Here is a 20304-nt window from a genome sequence, read left to right as displayed (position 1 = left end):
TCTTGAGTTAGTTTCAGTAGTTTGTGTCTTTCTAGGAATTTGTTAGTTTCTCACACACAAATACATTTATTCCATCCCCATAGCCCTAAAGTCTTAACTTGAATTTAAGTTATTCTGTTTGTTGGTGTACAGTTTTTCATAGCTTTTTTTTTTTTTTGTCTTTTTCGTGACCGGTACGGGGATCGCCCCGCACCACGCTCAGCCAGCGAGTGCACCAGCCATTCCTATATAGGATCCAAACCTGTGGTGGGAGCGTCGCTGCGCTCCCAGCGCTGCACTCTCCCTAGTGTGCCACAGGGTCGGCCCAGTTTTTCATAGCTTTATACAGAGACAGTCCCCAACTTACTATGGTTTAATTTAGGATTTTTCAATTTTACAATGGTGCAAAAGCGATATGCATTCAGTAATACTGTACTTTGCATACCGGTACAGTCATTGTTTTTCACTTTCAGTACAGTATTCAATCAATTACATGAGATATTCAACACTTGAATATAAAATAGGCTTTGTGTTAAATGATTTCACCCAACTGTGGGCTAATGTAAGCGTTCTGAGTCTGTTTAAGGTAGGTTAGGCAAAGCTATGATGTTCAGTAGATTAGGTGTATCAAACACATATTCAACTTACGATATTTTCAGTTTATGACGGGTTTATCAGATATAACCCTTGTAAGTAGAGGAGAGTATGTATAGCCTTACACTCCTTTTTTCCCCTGTAAAGTCAATAGTGATGTCTCTTCTTTCATTCCCGATTTTAGTGATTTGAGTCTTCTCTCTTTTTCTTGGTCTACAGTCTAGCTAGATTTTTCAATTTTGTTGATCTTTTTTGAGAACTAACTTTTGGTTTCATCTATTTTTTCCTGTTTTTCTCTTTTTTATTTAATTTATTTTTGCTCTAATCTTCCTTCTGTTTACTTTAGGTTTAGTTTGCTATTCTTTTTTCCCAGGATCTTAAGATGGAAGGTTAGGTTATTGATTTGAGGTGTTTCTTCTGAATTTCCATATGAACAGCTATAAAGACTGTCTCTGTTCATACAGAGATTTAGTAGATTTTCTTGAATAAATATTTCTCATTTGCTGTCTGCCCTAAGGATACTTTCCCTCTGGAAACTTAAATGGTAGTTTTTTTGTTTTTTTGTTTGTTTGTTTTAAAGATGACCAGTAAGGAGATCTTAACCCTTGACTTGGTGTTGTCAGCACCACTCTCAGCCAGTGAGCGAACCGGCCATCCCTATATGGGATCTGAACCCGGAGCCTTGGTGTTATCAGCACCGCACTCTCCCGAGTGAGCCACGGGCCGGCCCTAAATGGTAGTTTTTTGTAATTTTCTTCAATTATGGTGTTTGCCTGGGGAGACAGTCTCTAGAGCTCCTCATGCCACTATTCTGGAAATGCTTCCTACCTACTGAAATGTGTATGGATTAGATGATAGGATGTCTGAAATTAATATGTGGATAAGGGAAGTGAATAACACAGGATTGTCCATGAGTTGACAGTTGGGAATGTGATACTGTGTGGATTCTTTATAGCATGTACTTTAAAAATATATTCAAAATTCTTTAAGTTTGTAAGTAGAGACTTAAAAGGCACATTAAAGAAATCAACCTGTATCTTAAAGGGGTCACACACTCAAATGCCTACAGAAACCCTGCAGAGGTTAGACCTAGGGCTGGATCGGTCTTCAGTAGTGAGTAGTGCAGACTGTGACACATGGAATTGAATGTGTCCCAAGGAAGCCAGCCACCACTCAGATCTGCCATTCAAATCTACCAGGTGGTACCTGGGGGAGTGTAGATCCAGTGGTCCCAGATCTCCTCAGACTTCAGGAGAGTGGAAATTGGGATTTGGGTATAAAACTAGTTGGCAGCTAAAGTCAAAATTATTTTATACACAAAGAAAACACATATATTGTATGGAACTGGCCTGTAAGCCACCAGTTTTGCAACTTATTTATAGGCAAATTATAATTAAGATTTAGTTATACAGTAAATGTTATTAATGTCGACCGTGTAAAAATGAAAGTACAGCTGATAGAGGCTGAGAGGTGGAGGTGAGAAGAGCTGCAGGGACAGGTTGGAATGTAAATGTTCTCATTCAAAGGTAGCAATTCAGGAGCTTATGCCTGGGACCTGTAGGATGAGAAATGAGTGATTTGAAGTTGTAAGGTGGCCAGCTGGGGAAGTAGAATGGCTATAAACTGCAGGGGAGGACAGATGAGGGGTCACACCCATGTGACATGAGTAGGAGGTCATTACAACATCTAAAGGTGATAAGTTAAACAGTGGTATAACCATGTTGTCTAAAAACATTCAGAAGTGGTTGCCAGGGGAGCAGGGCTCAGAGAAGGAAGTCTACTGCTTTTTATCATAAAAGGTTTACAAGTTCTATTTGACCCTTTTTTAACGCTATACATTGCTTTGATAAACTTTAATTTTAAACATTTTTGGTTACTTTATTTATAGTCTTGGTTGCTGTAGGTGGCTGTTATTTACTATAATAAAGTGGGACAAGATGACATCAATTTGCTATCTTTTTAAACTTGTTCTTATGGAAATTGTTAAATATACACAGACTAGAATAATGAACCCCAAGTACCTATCACACAGCTAAATTAACAAGATGCTAATCTTTCATCTGTCCCCTTTGTGTGCTGTGTTTTGTTTTGTTTGCTGGAGCATTTTAAATCATATCATTTTACTCGTGAATACTTGCATTTGCATCTCTGACTGATGAAGACATCTATTGTAACATAACCACAATACCATTATCACATCTGACAAAATAAACAATACTTCCCTATATCATCTAATATTCAGTCTGTATCCAGAATGCTCCAGTTGACTAAAAGTATCTTTTTACAGTTGATTTGTTCAAATCAAGACTTAAACAAGGTCACTGCATTCAATTATTATATTTAAGTCCCCTTTTTTGTACCATTGTATAATCTTTGGCTTTTTTCCTTTCCCCAGGCCATGAGTGCAGCTGTGTGCTTTATGATTGATGGTAGGTATACACTTGTACCTGATCTCAGCCTGACTAGATAAGCTTTTTGCAATTTGCTGTGTTACTATTAAATGGTAAATATGTTGTCATAAGCAACATGGAGGCTATGTTAAGCACTGTTCCCCATGTGGGACCTCTGCCATCTTAACCAGCCATTGATAATATTTTAAAGTCCTAGCTTTCCCACTTTCAGCAGTAGGACCTGGGCACCTTTCTGTGCCTCCCCAACTATGAAATGGCAACAACAGTAGTACCTATCTCAAAGAGGGTTTTTGAGGATTAAATGAAGTAATATTTGTAAAGCACCAAACAGCACTTGGCCCATGAGTGCTACATAATGTTTATTAAACAAATATTTGATCTTCTTAGGTCTTCCTGGGGTAGGCAGCTAATTTACTGCCTCAGATGATGTACTTAAGTCAACTTTTCACAGTGAGATAGGTCTTTGACTCTTGTCTTAACTATAACTAATATTGACTTTTCTGTTCCTCTTCTATTTGGGAGGGGAGGGGTATCTGATCATTTAATTATTTTATTTCCCAGAACAGTAAAGTTTTCATTTGAATACTGTTGTTAAATATTGGATGGTAAAATGAGTATAGACCTTTTTGACACAAAGTATTATAACACTTAATGGTATTTTTTAAATTACTTGTTAGCCTCTATACAACTGACGTTGGATTTTTGCCGAAGACTGGACAGCATTGTTGGGCCCCAGCTCACAGTGTTGGCATCTGACATTTGTGAGCAATTTAACATCAACAAAAGAATATCTGGGTTTGTACTTTGCTTCGTGATTTCTTTAAAGCATTTGGCTGGTTTTAGATTAAAGGTGGTTTTTACTTAAAAATATGGGCAGTATTAACATTGCTATGTTTTCCCTGAATCTACAGAACAGTGATATGAAAGGTTCCCAGGGAACTGTACCTGAGTTTTTCTGTCCCACAATGATGGTTGGGGCTGGTTCGCCTGTTAATACATTCCCTCAGCTCTCCCCTGAATGGTAGTAAGAATGCGTGCAGTTAGGTGTGCTGTGTCTATGCCTGTGCACTTGGCCCTGTGAGTACCACTTAAACATCCTACTTAGCCCAGATTGTTACATTTACATTGACAATGGTAATCAGCATGGTTTCACTTTGCATTGACTGAAAGCACTTTGCCTCTCGTTGTGCAGAAATGTATAGGGTGCAGTTGACTATGACGTAAGCCGTTATGGTATTGGTAGTGAGTCTGCTGGCTTGAAGGCTCTAGCTGAGCTTTACAAGATTCAGAATTTAACTTGTCTTAGAACATAGAACTCTGAAGAGTTGTTGAACCTCTTTCTGCCCCTCTTTTCTCACTGTAAAATAGAATTATTTTAAAGATAAAATGAGTAGGTGGAAAGCATTTTGAGAAATAAAAGCCCTATTTATACGGGCTTTCTATACATTTGAGAAGTTAATAAAATGCTTTGAATTTATATATAACCTTCTGTTTTTAGTGTTCATGTGTTATTATGTACATGGTCTTATATAACCATCAGCCTCTAGAGAGTTCAAAAACAAGCTGAAAGTGAAAGTACCTTTACTTTTAGTGTGTGTGGATTGTTGCTGTTGACAGCTTGTTTAGTTTTAGAAAAGATAAGGCCAAGAAATTAAAATGCCTGGGCAACTTATGTCTTGACAGTGCTGCCTAATGATTTAACTTTTTGACCATGAAACTGCCAGATTTTCTTTTTTGTTTTTGTTTTTTGGCAGCCGGCTGGTACAGGGATCAAACCCTGGACCTTGTTATCATCAGCACCATGTTCTAACCAACTAAGCTACCCATCCAGCCCCAGATTTTCTTTTTTGAAGGAGGCATAACTGAGCTAAATTTATTTTGGAGCCTGCAAGTTATGAACTAATAGATGGAGAGTGACAAAGTGTAATTACCTCCATCCCCACAACCCTCAGGAGATCACTGGACGTGTTAACTGTTCTGCCCTCACTTTCTGTAGATGTCATAAATTTCAAGTAACTCATCAACAAATATCCAGAGGCAGAACTTGCTGTCAAGTACCTTCTACATTACAAATAAGATTAATTCTTCTTGGCATTATACAGAAGGAGAGGGCCTTGGATATTAGTTATCCTATCATTATAAAGCAGTTTTCTCTCTGACATTTTCTTATGATAATTGTACAGTGAACACATGAATACTGCCCACTTAGATTTTACAATTATCATTTGCTGTATGTGTTTTATCACTCATCTGTCTATCCTAGAGGACAGTTTTTTGACTGTGAAAGAGAACTTCTGTACAGTATCACTAGCTCCCTGAAAGACAGGATACCTGGAAAACTTGATGGTAAAATAAACCTGACACAATTTAGGGACAGGCTCAAGAACAGGAATTCTTAAAATGTCATTATTCTTATCTTTGAAACTTGACCTTAAGATAGTTCTTGATGCATCTGAGATTTTATATATAAGGAGCTATTGCTTGCCAAACAATAAATATGAACTGGCTGAAGAGAAAAGCTTTTGGGTACCAAAGATAATGTACTTGACTCAAATCAAACCATTTTACACACCGTCCTGGGACCTCCCTTTTCTCCAAAAACTCAGATCCCAGAGAAATTAGGTTGATATGGACAGGGGCAGGCCTGAAGGAGGAAAGAAGACCCCATGGTAGCATTTCAAGGTAACATCTCAAGGGTATTGTTGAGGAGCAGGGGGGTGAAAATGGGGTGCTGAGTTAGGGAGCCGTCCTGGTCCCAGAGGCCAGTTGGACCACCTCAGAACCCAGCCTGTTCTCTCAGCTGCACCCCTCACTAGAAAGTGCCCAAAAGGCTATGCTCAGGGCATAATGTTTAGCATTGACTATATATTCATGAACTACAGCTCTTTTAATGTTTTTTATGAAGTTGAGATCAACCTTAAGAATGGCATGAAGCAGGTTTGTTTAGTCTTCTGTTTCTATTAATATGTGTAACACCTTGATTTTTTCCTGCTCAAGGACTTGTAACTCAATTTTTTAAAAATGTTTTGCTCTTTTTTTGAAGGTAATTTATGTCCTTAATTTTTAAACAATTCAGAAATATAAATATTAGAAATCTTATCTAATTTGGCTTCTGTCTTTTAGACTTACACACATATATAAACATAGTGACTGATATACACACTGTGTTTTTTACATGTGGGTTGTTAAATCTATCATAATATAAATCTGGAACTTTTAAAAAATATGTGGTGTGAACATCATTTTAAATCAAAAAATATGGATTTGCCTTATTGTTTTTAATGACTTCATGGTATTTAATTTGAAAGATGTGTTCTAATTTGTTTTCTCATTCTCCCACTTAATGGGCAGTCTGGGTGTGGCTGTTCTTAGTATTCTAAACAGTTCTGTACTGAACAAGCTGGTACATCAAATTATCCCCTGAGAATAAATCCCTAGAATTGAGTTCAGGGCAAAGGGAATGTCCATTTAAAATGTAGGTGTATGTGTCCAGATCACCTCCCACAGGGTGGTGCCATTCTATACTCCTACCAGGGCCATTACCACCAGTACCAGTTCTCTGTACACTGCATATTTCAACAGTCTGGTGACAGTGAGGTCAGGCACGTCTTTTCATGGTTATTGGCATTTCTGTCTTCTACAAATTGCCTGCCCTTGTCCTTTGGCTCTTTCCATTGATGTGTTTTATCTTTTTTTCTTTTACATCATTACCGTTAATGTAATTCCCTTTAGCCATAGCACATATTTTTCTTCAACTTTGATTTTACTGTTTTTTATAATATACAAGCTTGGGGTTTATGTGTAGTCAGTTTTATTAATCATCTCCTTTGCTTTTCCTTCTTTATTGTCATATTTGGGGCTGTCCACTCTAATATTGTAAAAGTATGTTCTCATTTTTATCTCTGGTACTTTTGTGGTTTTATTTTTTTGTATTTAAATTTTTAATTCACCTGGAATTTTTAAGGGCTTGAGGAAGGGTTCTGACTTTTAAAATTTCCTCCTATTTGATAGTTTTATGAATCTGAGACTTTAGTTTCTATTTCTTTCACACATCCCTATTCATTAGTTCATTCTAACACTTAAATTTGAAAAGGTATGTGAAGGAAGAAGTAGAAAGTTATTAGAAAAGGGAAGTTTTTTCTGAGAGCAGTTTTTTAATAGTTTTCTTTATCACTCCCTTTGAATAAATTTGTAAAACAACCCAGTTGGTTAATAGACTGAGTATGCTCATGAGATTTATACAAGAAGTGAAGAGTACGGGGCCGGCCCGGTGGCGCACTGCTACAGTGCGCCACTTGGGAGCGCGGTGGCGCTCCCACCGAGGGTTCGGATCCCACATACAGACCGGTTCCCACTCACTGGCTGAGCGAGGTGCGGGCGCGGCGCGGCGCCGAGGGTTGCGATCCCGTTGCCGGTCCCGGTCTGGTACGGGCGTGACACTGAGGGTTGCGATCCGTTGCCGGACACGAAAAAAGACAAAAAAAAAAAAGAAGTGAAGACTACAACCATTAGTAATGACAGTCAGTAATGATTAGACAGAGACAAGGAACAAGAGGAAGGAAAGTGAGAAGGGAGAATTTAGCTCTAGCTCTAACACAACAGTGCTATAATGGCAAGTTGGGCAGAGGAAGTCTTCCTTCCAGGGAAAGGTTAATGTGCACATCCCCAGGATTCCTGGCTCTCTTTTGCTTCCTCATTACTCTAGAGAAGCAAAGGAGAAAGAACTTTAATAAGTAACTCATGAATTAAGGCCAATTTTTCTTTTCACAATATCCAAATTTATCAAATCAGAATCTTGTTTCTATCTTTCATTAGGCCTGATAAGTGAGGAATAACCCATAAGCCATATTCATCTAGAAATCGTGTGTCTGGCAACCTTAGCTATCTGGAACACAGCCCAGAACAAATTGAAACAGTCGGATTGTCTCCGTGTTCCCAGATAGCCATTGAAGTCCACAGGAGCACCTTTACAAGTAGTTACATGCTGTCTGAACATCTGCTGATTTCCTGCATTGCATCAAAGCATATAGTAACCTTTCCGGGCATGCTTCTGAAGTTTGTAAAGGTTTTCACATACCTGGTTCTTAAACGTTTAAATCTCTAGCATCTCAGCAAAATTGATGGTGTTTATTCATGGGAATGCTCCTGATGACCTCTCAGGACACCTACCGATCATAGTTAGTTGGGTTTTCAGCCTGTAGTAGAAAAAAAGGTTATAGGGATGTGAAGGCAAAGTTGACCAAGAGGTGCTTATCACAGCAAAAAATGGCAGGTACTGAGAAAGAAGGAAATCTCTTTTAAAAAACTTGTAGACACACAAAAACTAGTAGAAAAAGCATAGAATGCAACCACTTAAGACAGATTCAACCCTTCCATGTTATGGGGGATATCATTATTGTGCTATGGTATTTTACATACCAAACTTCGTAAGAAGTCATCACAAAGAATTCTGTACAGTTTTCCTGTTGGGTATATTCTATATTGACATAGTTAAAACTATGTTTAGGATGTTCGTTTCTAAGAGGCAAGAAATTTGTGTGATTTCATGTTTGAAAAAATGCTTTGGTGTTTAAAGGAATAAATTTTAGTTCTTTGGAACAGGTACCAGCTAAATGTGGCTGTTGGTAATTGAAAACTAATTGATAACTAGTAAGGTTGTAGGATAAAAATTATCCTTTCTATTTTGAATGTGAGAATATCTCTTTTACTAAAAGTACATTTAATGTAGGCATTTTTCTTTTTTTTTGGCCACTGGCCAGTATGGGGATCTAAACTGTTGACCTTCGTGTTAGTTATCAGCGTTTTTCTATATCTGTTTTTACATTATATTTAGTGAAGGGTGGAGTAGAAAGAGTCCATATTTATTTACCCCTGTCTTAACTACCTAAATAACATTTCTAAGGTAAATTCCAACCTGAGGGTACAAAAGAAAAAGTATTTTACTTACTATAAGTGAGAGAAAGAAGAAAGCCACAGAGTGTTTTGGGGTTAGACGAAACAGCCAGATCTTTTAAGCCCGATTTAAGTTACTTGTCTACCCAAACAGCTAAATTGCCAATTTTCCAAACATCTTTTAAATTTTTCATCTTTCTGAACAGTTTTTCTTATAATTACACTTACTTTTCTTAGTTTTAGGGACCTACTAAAAACAAATTCTTGTTTTATAAGTTTTACTTTCATTTTCCTGGAAACTAAATCATCCACATTCTTTCTTTGCCTAGATATAAAGTATTACAGTAGTAACCCACTTATCCGGAGGTCGGATTTCCGGCACCCTCAGCCCTCCAGAACGTGGCTGCTACCCCTGAAGTAAGCAGAGAAGGCTCTGAGCCCCTAGTGCAGGGCTGTGCTCAGCCTCTGCCCCAGACCCCAGTGTGTAAATTAAGGGCTCAGTGAGAGGTGAGGGGAGGGGAGGTGCCCTGTGAGCTGTGTAGACCAGCTGCTTGGTGGTTCCCTGAGAAGGCTGCAGACTCTGACCTGGGAGGCAGTATGGTAGCATTGCCCAGTCAGTTTAAGAAATAATCAGGTATAGCTCAATTAAAATGTTCATTATACTGCAGCAGAAAAGGCTAATACATCTTGGAATGATTTCCGTTGAGGATGATGGAAAGCTTTGTAACTTAGAGTAGTTAAGCTTCAGTCATGTGGCAGATAAGTTTACACGGAACATCTTGTTCATTCCCCAGCACTGTGGGATAAATGAGAGTTACACTCCTAAATCGGGCCAGCAAATTTTTTCTGCAAAGGGCCAAATAATAAGTATTTTAGACTTTGTGGGCTATATATATTCTAACTCTGCAACTATTATTTTCACAACTATTATTTTAGTGTGAAAGCAGCCATAGACAACACATATACGTATGGGTATGGCAATGATCCAATAAAACTTTATTTAGAAAAACAGGGCCACAGGGCCAGCCCGGTGGCGCACTGCGCTAGTGCGCCGCTTGGGAAGCGTGGCGGCGCTCCCGCCGAGGGTTCGGATCCCACATAGAGACCGGTTCCCGCTCACTGGCTGAGCGAGGCGCGGGAGCAACACCGAGGGTGGCGATCCCGTTGCCGGTCCCGGTCCGGTACGGGGGCAACACTGAGGGTTGCGATCCGTTGCCGGACACGGAAAAAGACGAAAAAAAAAAAAAAGAAAAACAGGGCCACATTTGGCCCCAGGACCATAGTTTACTGACCCCTCTACTAGAAGATAAATGACCGGTATTGATTTGTTTGCATTAAAAAAAAAAAAAAAAAAATTGGCAAATAACCAAATGACTGCCATTTATAAAATACTATACTTTTATTGAGAAAATCGTCACATAATGGTTAAAATATTTTTGGTGTTTAAAAAATAAACCTCAGCTCTTTGGAAAATTCCATCATATTGAATACCTCACTTCTCTACAAATATCAGATAAGCTATTATTGAGTGAAGAGCCTGTTTGATACATGTTAACTAACTGAGATTCTTGATTTGAAGGCCCATCCATTGAAAATACACAAGGCCTTAGACATGTGGTTTTAAAGTTTTAACAATGTAGTTGTACAGTTTGGATAATTAATCTTTCAGAATGTTACTGTCTTAATGACTTGTTTTTACAGGTCTGAAAAAGAACCCCAGTTTAAGTTTATCTACTTCAACCATATGAATTTAGCAGAGAAAAGTACAATTCACATGAGGAAAACACCCAGTGTGTCACTTACATCTGTTCATCCAGATTTAATGAAGATTCTAGGTGACATCAACAGTGATTTCACTAGGTAATTCTAACAATTTCTCAAATTAGGTGTCCCCTTTCTAACAAAAGACATTAAAAGAATTGTTTTCTAAATCTCATGACCCAGAGCCCTTTCAAAGGGCCTCGAGCTTGACTACTTTTGTGGGCACTGCTTCCAAACAGATCTGTAAGCCCAGAAGTCACCGGGTTCACTCACATATGACTCCCTGAACTTTTAAATGCCTATTTAGTTTCCTGTTCTTGTTTTGGAATGTTTGTTTTTCACAATCTAGCTATATTTATAACAAACTATTACATTTTGAAACTTTTGTCTTACAGAGTGGATGAAGATGAAGAAATCATCGTGAAAGCAATGAGTGATTATTGGGTTGTTGGGAAAAAGTCTGATCAGCGGGAGCTATATGTTATTTTGAATCAAAAAAATGCAAACCTGATTGAAGTAAATGGTAAGTGGGATTTGGTATTTTAGCAGAATTTTAATGCCACTGATATTTAAAAACTTTTCAGTGTATTAAAAAACATGGTAAATAGAACAAATCATGACTATTGAGATTTTAAGCAGATGCTTCTAGTGTTGGTTTAAAAAAAGCAAGATTTGATTCATTCTGTGTTTTTCTATATCTATGGCATAGTTCCTTAAAGAAGTATGTGACAGATTTTCCTGTAACACAGGAAACTTGACAATGGCCAAAATAAAATTATTTTCTACAGTGCTAAAAGGAATAAAACCCTGTGGCTTTATATACTGTGTATTAAAAAGTCCTTTTTTAATATCCTGTGATAAAAACACATCTTTTGTATGCAGAGCTGCCAAGTTCATATAGCAGCTTATAACCATCTCTATCTGTTTATTAGCAGAAAGGTAATGCAGAAGTTTTCTTCCGCCTCCCAGCCAAAGCAGTTGGTCTGGTCCTCTGCACAGTGTGGCCCAACACTTGCTTTGTGGGATCCTGAAAGCTCCCACGGTGGAGATCCAACATCCACTAAGTTGGGCCCCTTTGTTGCTCTGCCTGACACCAGAAGCAACGAGGGGTACAGGTGGGGAGAGACACACCCCACGTGCAAACTGTAGGGAAAGTTAGGTGGAAGCTTTTTTTTTTTTTTTTTGCATATGTCTTACAGGGCATATTAATATGTATATTAACAGTGTGTGCATTAGAAACACCAGAATATATGCCTGATTTAAAATGGGAATTTATGGGCCAGCCCGGTGGCGCACTGCTACAGTGTGCCACTTGGGAGTGTGGTGGCGCTCCCGCCGAGGGTTCGGATCCCACATACAGACCGGTTCCCGCTCACTGGCTGAGCGAGGGGCGGGCACAGCACCGAGGGTTGTAATCCCGTTGCCGGTCCTGGTCCGGTACGGGCGCGACACTGAGGGTTGCGGTCCGTTGCCAGACACGAAAAAAGACAAAAAAGAAAATAAATAAATAAATAAATAAATAAAAAATAAAATGGGAATTTATACAGGGGAAGGAGATAAAATAAATCTTCTCTCAAACAAAAAAAAAGTAAAAATAAATAAATAAAATGGGAATTTAGTAAAACCACGAAAATGATATCTCTCTGGAGCATTTGATCTACAATTCAAGGTCGCACCTAGAGTTTTTGTGTTGTTCCATCAGATTTCTCAAGATTGACTACATCTTCAATTTTGTACTCCTAATCCCCTAATCTGTGGGTGCCTTAGGCACTTTTTGTGTTGGGTTTAAGCCTTCTCAGGCCCAAAGAAGCAGTGTTTCAGTATGTTAAAAAGTATCGAGGGCCGGCTCCGTGGCGCACTGCTACAGTGCGCTGCTTGGGAGCGTGGCGGAGCTCCCGCCAAGGGTTCGGATCCCACATACAGACCAGCCGCTCACTGGCTGAGCGAGGTGCGGGCGCAACACCGGGGATTGCGATCCCGTTGCCGGTCCCGGTCCGGTACGGGCGCGACACTGAGGGTTGCGATCCGTTGCTGGTCACAAAAAAAGACAAAAAGGAAAAAAAAAAAAGTATCGAGGTCTCATGGATTTGTTAGGTGGTTTTTTCCCCCCTTTCTCTCGGTTTATTAACATTTTGTACCTAGTCTTCTGGGATTTATGGTTACAATTAATGCAGACATTTATTTATTCCTAACTTTATTCCAGAAGAATTTAAGGTAGTAATATACAAGGGAGTCTTCCAAAAGTTCTTGGAAAGATTCATGTTATCTTTTAATTCTTTTTAAATTTTATCCTAATACATATTATATAACCTTGTAAGTAAGAACCTCTATTCCTCACTCACTGTTTTCTGTTCTTTTTGCAGAAGAAGTAAAGAAACTTTGCGCAACGCAGTTCAACAACATATTCTTCCTGGATTGACTGATAATGGCTCTCCAAAAACATCTTTTAAAAACTCAGCAAACATTTTGTTTACCATTGCAAGTTATTGGTCATATTATTGACTGGATTAATGACAATAGTAAAGCAATACTTGCTTTGAAGAATCAAATTTCTACTTGGTCTGATGATCCCCTGAGGTTTTTAGATTTTAAATATTTATGTGGAATTAATTAAGGGTAGTTGGCTATATCTCATTCCATTCTTTTGACATTATGTGAATATTTTACTGGAAAATAAGACTAATAAATTGTTAAAGTTTTTAAAATTTTGCTTTTGTATTGAGTCTCTTCTGCTGTTCATTTGTAGACTGCATTGGCTAGTGGGTCATGCCGTGGGGATTTAAAAACTCATGGTCAATATTCCAGCAGCTAGACCTGCTCAGAGATGTGGTCCCTTCCTCAGTCACAAGACTTGAAGTGATGAATACTGAGGCATTTGCCCAAAGTAATTGCTAGACTTGATTTTCATCCTGAGTACTGCTGTGATTTTTAGACCACATCTAATGTAAATACAAAGAACTAAATGAAAGTGCCATAGTGTGGTCTAAACAGAAAGCATTCTTTTCTTTATTTGTCATGGAGAAGTCCCCAGGAGCCACAACTCTGTGTGCATCTTCACAGTGGAGATGAAGTCTGGCTGCATTTTACTTAACCTCATTTTTGGTGATCTGGACATCCCAGGGTCTGGGTGAAAAATAGCCAGATAGTATTTCCCCAGCCCTAGAAGTGGCTGTACAGACTCCTTCACTTAACCTGCAAGAGCCTGTTACGTTAGGGAGGGGAGGAGGAAACGGCTTCATCCATTTGTAGTATTTTCATTGTCACTCAGTCAAATAACTCACAACTTTCATTGTGATTTTCTCTTAATCCATGTATTAAGATTTCACTTTTTAGTTTCCAGTCATGTTAGACTTTGTTTATTGTGGGCATTCATTGCCGATTTATTGGTTGCACAGCAATTAGATCATGGTCTATGATGTATTATTTGGAATTGTTGCACTTTCCAACCTAAAATGTGGTCAGTGTTTTTGTCAATATTTACTATCTGTTGCATTCTGGTTCCTAACTATATGTATTAGTTCAGACTTTTTAGTTTAGTTGCTTAAATTATCTGTTTGCTAATTTTTTGTCTTCCTGATCCCATTTCTTCCATCATGATTGTAGTTTTCTTCCCTGGAATTCTGTCAGCTTGTGCAAGGCTGATATGTAGATGCATGTGAGTAATGCTCCTTTTTGTTTGTTGGTCCTTTTACCATTATCTTGATTTTATCCCTTTTACCCCATTTATGCAGGTGCTTGCTTTAAATTCTGTTTCATCTGTTTTTAATATTGCTTGCAGTTCCAGTCATCTTGATTAGATTTGCCTGGTACATCTTTTTCTGTATATTTTTATCCTTTCTATGTGGTTTTTAGATGTTTCCCTTGTAAACAGTAACATTGAGGTGAATTTATATTTTTTAATCCAATCTGATTATCTCTGGGTTTGATTTGGGGGGAACAGCAATGAGTGCATTTATTTATTTATTTATTTTGCAGAGTACTTTTTAAATTGGTTATGAATATTCATGAGATACAAAGCTGATTGTCACCACTCGTGCCCGAGATGTGATGGCCAGATCCATACTGGCAGCATGCCCATTACTACAAATTGCAGTTATACCCCATGTCCCCCACCCGATTATCCCCAACCTCCCTCCCTATCCCCCTTTCCCCGACTCCACTTTATATCCCTAGGTCTGCTCTCTCCCTCTGCAAGTCCAATACACCACTGTGGTCTTTCTTTCCTTCCTTCTTTCTCTCTTAGCTCTCACTTATGAATGAGTTCATGCAGTATTTATCCCTCTGTGCCTTGCTTATTTCTCTCAACATAAGTTTCTCCAAGCAGGATGAGTGCATTTAATCTGTTTACATTGGTAGTTGCTGATATATTTTACACTTGTCCCTTCCATCTTTTGTTTTCTGTTTACCATCCTTCTCCTTTGTTGTTTTCCTTTTCCCCAGCTTTATGTTGGATTCATGATTTTCTTAGTCTCTTCTGCTAGTTTGGAAGCTTTAGATTGCATTTTTATTTTTCTGGTGGTCACCCTTAAATGTTAACATAAATTATTACCTATAAAATTTTCAAACAAAGACTAAAAGTATTCATTTAACTACCCATCAAATGCCTGCTCCTTCTCTTATTGTTTCCTAGAATTGCTGTTTTTGTTTGGCATTTTCTAAATGCGATGGGCAGTGCTGTGGGCATTTGTGGGACAGGACCAGGGAAGGGGCCATGTAAATGACATGTGAAGGACACAGGGTGGTTACCAGGGGCAAAGGCATCACCATGAAGAAATGTTTAAATAACTTCATCCACTCCCCTCTGCCTTCTGATCCATTTTATCAGACTCTAAACCTAATCACCAGTACCACACTTGGATTTTTTAAAGCATGTTTAATACACACATTTAATGTGCATATGCATGTATTTTCATTCAACTCAAATACAGGCATTTCAGTGATCCAACCATGTAGGATACCTGAAACACAGTAGACCAAGGTAGGAGGATTTCAAAAACACTAAAATAAGAAGCAAAATGCTGCCTGGCCGGTTAGCTCAGTTGATTAGAGCATGGTGTTATAACATGAAGGTCAAGGGCCAGTCACCAAAACAAAAAAAATGCAAACAATTTTATTGTTCAGGATATCTGTTACAGTGCTTGCAGTTCTAAGCCTCTGTCACATTTGCTTGTTGTTCTTGTGGCTTATTCCCAACACAAGTATCCTTTACTTTTTCTTCTTCTTGCTTGTGATGGACTTGCTGGACTGGGACATCGCTGTGTCCTCTTTGGGAGGGCTTGGTGTGAAGAGAGAAGATGGTACATCTGCCGGATCCTTGATCACAGTGATGTGAACATCATAGTCTTGTCTTTTGGCCTCTTCCTCTCTTAAGATACTCAGCCTAAAAGTAAACACAAGAAGGTAACTTTTTTTTCTTTGAAATTTTTTTGGCTGCTGGCCAGGAAAGGGATCCTTGGCCTCGGTGGTGTAATATCAGGCTCTAACCAACTGAGCCAGCCCCTTTGAAATGTTAAAACCAGTTTTTATGCTGTATAGCATGTAAAGTAGCCCATACCTGTATTTCAACAGCTTGTAAACAAAACTAAATTGTCATCACTTTGCCTGAAATAAGTGATGCAGTATCTAGACAGTCCAAAATAAAATCTTTGCATATCAAAAGTGATTTGTGAATCACTTTTCTCTCCAGCAATTTAGCAGTTAGTAAGTGGCCTTTTAAAATACCTCATGTATTCTTTTTCTTTAAGTATAGAATAATGCTCTCTTCAGTAGGTGGAGTTGCACTTTACGAAGGGCAAGGGGCTGTACTCAGCCTGACATGACTGTACAGAGGTGAGCCTCAACTGTGATTCTCAAAGGTAAGTGGGCAGCATTTACTGGGTGCTTACCATGTTCCAGGCCATGTGTTCTAGGTGTTTCACAAACATTAGCTCATTTAATCCTCACAACAGTCCTATGAGGTATTATCTCCACATTACAGATGAGAAAACTGAGGCATACAGAGTGAAGGACCTTGCCCAAGGTTGCCCAAGTGTCAAGTGGTGAGGCTGAGATTTGAACCCAGGCAGTCTAGATCTGTGGCTTGTGCTCTCAGCCACTACTTCCTATTGCCTTTTCATGTGAGCTTTAGGGTGCAAATGTCATCACCAACTTAGACAACCAGGAGAAAACAGGCCAACCTGGTTAGCCACAAGTTCTCTGTACCAGAAGAGGACATGACCCTAAAAGGAACAACTCTTCCTCTATTCACAACACTTCTGACACCAAATGCGATGGGTTTTTTCCCCCACACTGACTGACTCTCTGACACCACCTGGGTGTCCCTGTGTTCAATTCAATTCTGACATCACCTACCAGGAGTTAGCATAGACCCCAAAAGTTAAGTGCTCAGTTCTACAACACTGTCCCCACTTGAGACACCAGTCACGAGTCCAGGCCTCCCATATTTCTGACCAAGTATAAATAGGCGATGCCCATGAAACCCTCCTCAGGTTAAATAATTTGCTAGAATGGCTCACAAAACTCAGGAGAACACTTATGTTTACCGGTTTATTATAAACGATACTATAAAGGATAAAAATGAACAGCCAGAGGCTGGCTGGTTGGCTCAGTTGATAGAGCTTGATGTGGACAACACCAAGGTCAAGGGTTCAGATCCCTGTAACTGGCCAGCCACAGAAAAGGGGGGATGGCAGGTGAAGAGGTACATAGGACAAGGTCTGGAAGGGTCCCAAGTACAGGAGCTTCTATCCCCATAGACTTTTTGCAGTGTGCCACCCTCCCCTCTCATGGATGCATTCACAAACAGGGACACTCTCCAGACCCCATCGTTTAGGGTTGTTATGGAGGTTCCATTATGTAGGCATGATCAATTAAATCATTGGCCATTGGTGACTGAATTCAATCTCTAGCCCCCCCCTTCCCAGAGGCTAAGGAGGTGGAGCTAAAAGTGCCAGCCCTCTAATCACATGGTTGGTTCCTCTGGTGACCAGCTTTCATGGAAGCTCTAGGGCCCTGGCTACCAGTCATCCGATCAGCAGAGAAAAAGACAGTAGTAGCATCACTCCAGAAAGTCCAATGGTCTTAGGTGCTCTTGTGTGGAACCAGGAACTAATACCAAATATTACGATGGGACTTCAAATAGTTCATGTAAGGATTCATATTATTTTTTAATTCTATTTTTCCACAAACTTTTTGAACTACCCTCATGTAACAAAAGTTGCTGTTGTCACCCTATCACTCAGGAAGTTAAAGTTCTAGAAGCTCTGCCAGGAGCCAGGAGCAGAGACCAAATATTTAGTGTGTCAAGACACCCTTAGGAATTTGTATACTTTTAATGAATACTTCTGGTAGCTTCAGGAGACAGGGAAGAAAGATACCTGAGCTCATGAAGGAGAGAAGGACTGAGGAGTTTCACAAGTTACCTTGCTTCCAGCTCATCATTTTCAGCTTTCTTCTGTTGAGCCATTGCTGCATAATGTAATCTATTTTCCTTTATTTTCTCCTTGAGAGTTTCTTCATGTTTATATGCATGGAAGAATGTGTTCACAAAAAAGATATACATATTATGGACCCACGTGTTGAGTTTTTCTTTGGGATCTTCCTTGGGTTTTTCATATTTCTCTGTAATGAAGTGTAAGGTGAGTATTCATACAATCGTGCAATAAATTTGGACTCTGTTCATATTCTAGTTCTGTCCTGTGGTGGGCTAAGTGTCCTTATCCTCTTTAAGATGGGGTGATGCTGGTCTTCCTGGAGAATTGCGAGGATTAAGGAAACTGCAAAGTGCTTCAGTTACCACCTGGAACAGAGCAGGTGCTCACTAGATCAGGGCTGGGATTGTCAGCATTTCTTTTGAGTCTCCTCATTCCCTTTTTTTTTTTTTTTTCTAAATAGCTTAAGTATTTTGGTTTTCTGAAATTAAAATTTCTGAAAATTTATGTTTTCCATATTTCAGGAAAAGAAAACCTCTTAGCTGTTGCTTACACTGTCTTTAAAGGCAGTTTTCATTAATAATACTAATAATAAAAGATTTCAACTCTGAATTGAATAAGAAGGTAAGTAGATTATGTCTCCAGCATGGGCTACTCTATTATATGAGAGTGGGGGTGGGGGGCGGGGGAGAAGTGTTGGACAAGTACAAAGAAAAGGTAGGATTCTGTGAACAACCCACCCCACCAATCTCACCTCCATCCAGGAGCCACCGTGGAAGGCCCCCAGTGGAAGAACCTTGCTGTCAATGCCAAATTTTGCAGAGACTAATGGAAACTTTCATGTGTGCTTCCCACACGAACTCCTAAGTTCTGGAATATGAGTGTAACCCATGGCAGGCCTAAGGCTTGGGCAAGTGTTGTGCATGGAAGTATGGGTGGTAAGTCACAAAAGCAAACCCACTTGCACAGCCTCTGCTGGGAAGCAGCACAGTATAGTAGTTCAGGGCACAAACTTGAGCCAAACTAGTTAGACTCAAAGCCCAGCTGTGCCACTTACTAGCTGTGTAACCTTAGCAAATTAATGTCTCTGTGCCCTAGTTTTTTCATCTGCAAAAGGGGAACCATAAAAGTACCTACCTCACAGAAGCAGTGTGAAGAACAGATGCATTAGTGCATGTTGCTTGTGGTTTTCCCACAAGCCATGTCTGCCAACACAAATGATCTCCTTGCATATTACAAAATAAAAAAGATAAGCCATGCACTGGGAGAAAATTGCTAAAAAACATATATGTGATAAAGGTAGACTTGTCTCCAGGATACATAAAGAACTCAATGAGACAAACAACCCAATATAAAAAAAATTTTAAACACACTACTAAGTGTTGGAAAAGACATGGAGAAACTAGACTTACTCATATGTTACTGATGGACATGTGAGATGGTATGGCCAATTAGGAAAACAGTTTGGCATTTTTCTTTTAAAAGTTCAGCATACACTTAGCATATGACATAGCAATTCCACTGCTAGAGAAATGAAAATATATCCAAAAAGACTTATACACCAGTGTCCATAGCAGCATTATTCATGGTAGCCAAAAGTGGAAACAACCCAACTGTCCATCAATTGTTAAATGGAGAAAATGTGGTATATCCATACAGTGGAATACTAGCAGCAATACAAAGGAACAAAATGCTAATACATGCTACAAAATGAATGAACCTCAAGATAATTATGTTTTGTGAAAGAGGCCAGATGCAAAAGACATAAGGTTGCATTTATCTGAAATGTCCAGAAAAGGCAAATCCATGAGAAAGAACACAGGTCATTAGCTGCCTGGGCCAGGGATGAGAGTGGAGATTAACTACGAGGGGCACAAGAGAACTTTTGTGGAATAATGTTCAAGAACTGTGTTGTGATAGTTACTGTACACTTTAATGGGTGAATTTTATGGCAAGTAAATTATACCTCAAAGCCATCAATAAGGGGGGTAAGTAGCAATGCATCTAAAATATTTCTTAAATATTTTTTAAAATTTTATAATAAAAAAAGCCCCTCAAATTATATAAGCATGTTTACTCAGATAATTCTTCTGCTACTCTCTTATGGAAAAGTCTTTTTAAAGGACTGAAATCATGGGCCGGCCCGGTGGCGCACTGCTACAGTGCGCCGCTTGGGAGTGTGGCGGGGCTCCCGCCGAGGGTTCGGATCCCACATACAGACCGGTTCCCGCTCACTG

General features: G+C 39.2%; 2 protein-coding genes across 3 annotated transcripts in view; one reads left to right on the top strand and one right to left on the bottom strand.

Annotated features, from left to right (window-relative positions):
* The window catches only part of CCZ1 (CCZ1 vacuolar protein trafficking and biogenesis associated homolog (S. cerevisiae)), a 34659-nt gene extending 21313 nt beyond the window's left edge, over positions 1-13346 (top strand). Inside the window, exons 11-15 of the mRNA XM_008582306.1 lie at positions 2969-3002; positions 3662-3779; positions 10578-10736; positions 11033-11160; positions 13001-13346. Of these exons, the coding sequence (XP_008580528.1) occupies positions 2969-3002; positions 3662-3779; positions 10578-10736; positions 11033-11160; positions 13001-13056 (495 nt within the window). The 3' untranslated portion in view covers positions 13057-13346. The remainder of the gene's footprint in view (positions 1-2968; positions 3003-3661; positions 3780-10577; positions 10737-11032; positions 11161-13000) is intronic.
* A 2380-nt stretch (positions 13347-15726) lies between these two features.
* The window catches only part of RSPH10B (radial spoke head 10 homolog B (Chlamydomonas)), a 55945-nt gene continuing 51367 nt past the window's right edge, over positions 15727-20304 (bottom strand). For both annotated transcript variants that reach the window (XM_008582304.1, XM_008582305.1), the window contains exons 16-17: positions 18059-18257; positions 15727-16017 (exon numbers count right to left, since the gene is read on the bottom strand). In XM_008582304.1, coding sequence (XP_008580526.1) covers positions 15843-16017; positions 18059-18257 — 374 coding nt within the window. In that variant the 3' untranslated portion in view covers positions 15727-15842. The remainder of the gene's footprint in view (positions 16018-18058; positions 18258-20304) is intronic.

The sequence above is a fragment of the Galeopterus variegatus genome, unplaced genomic scaffold (genome assembly GCF_000696425.1).
Source record: "Galeopterus variegatus unplaced genomic scaffold, G_variegatus-3.0.2 Scaffold2561, whole genome shotgun sequence".
In the NCBI taxonomy this organism is placed as follows: domain Eukaryota; kingdom Metazoa; phylum Chordata; class Mammalia; order Dermoptera; family Cynocephalidae; genus Galeopterus; species Galeopterus variegatus.
This window is presented reverse-complemented; position numbering and strand designations above follow the sequence as displayed.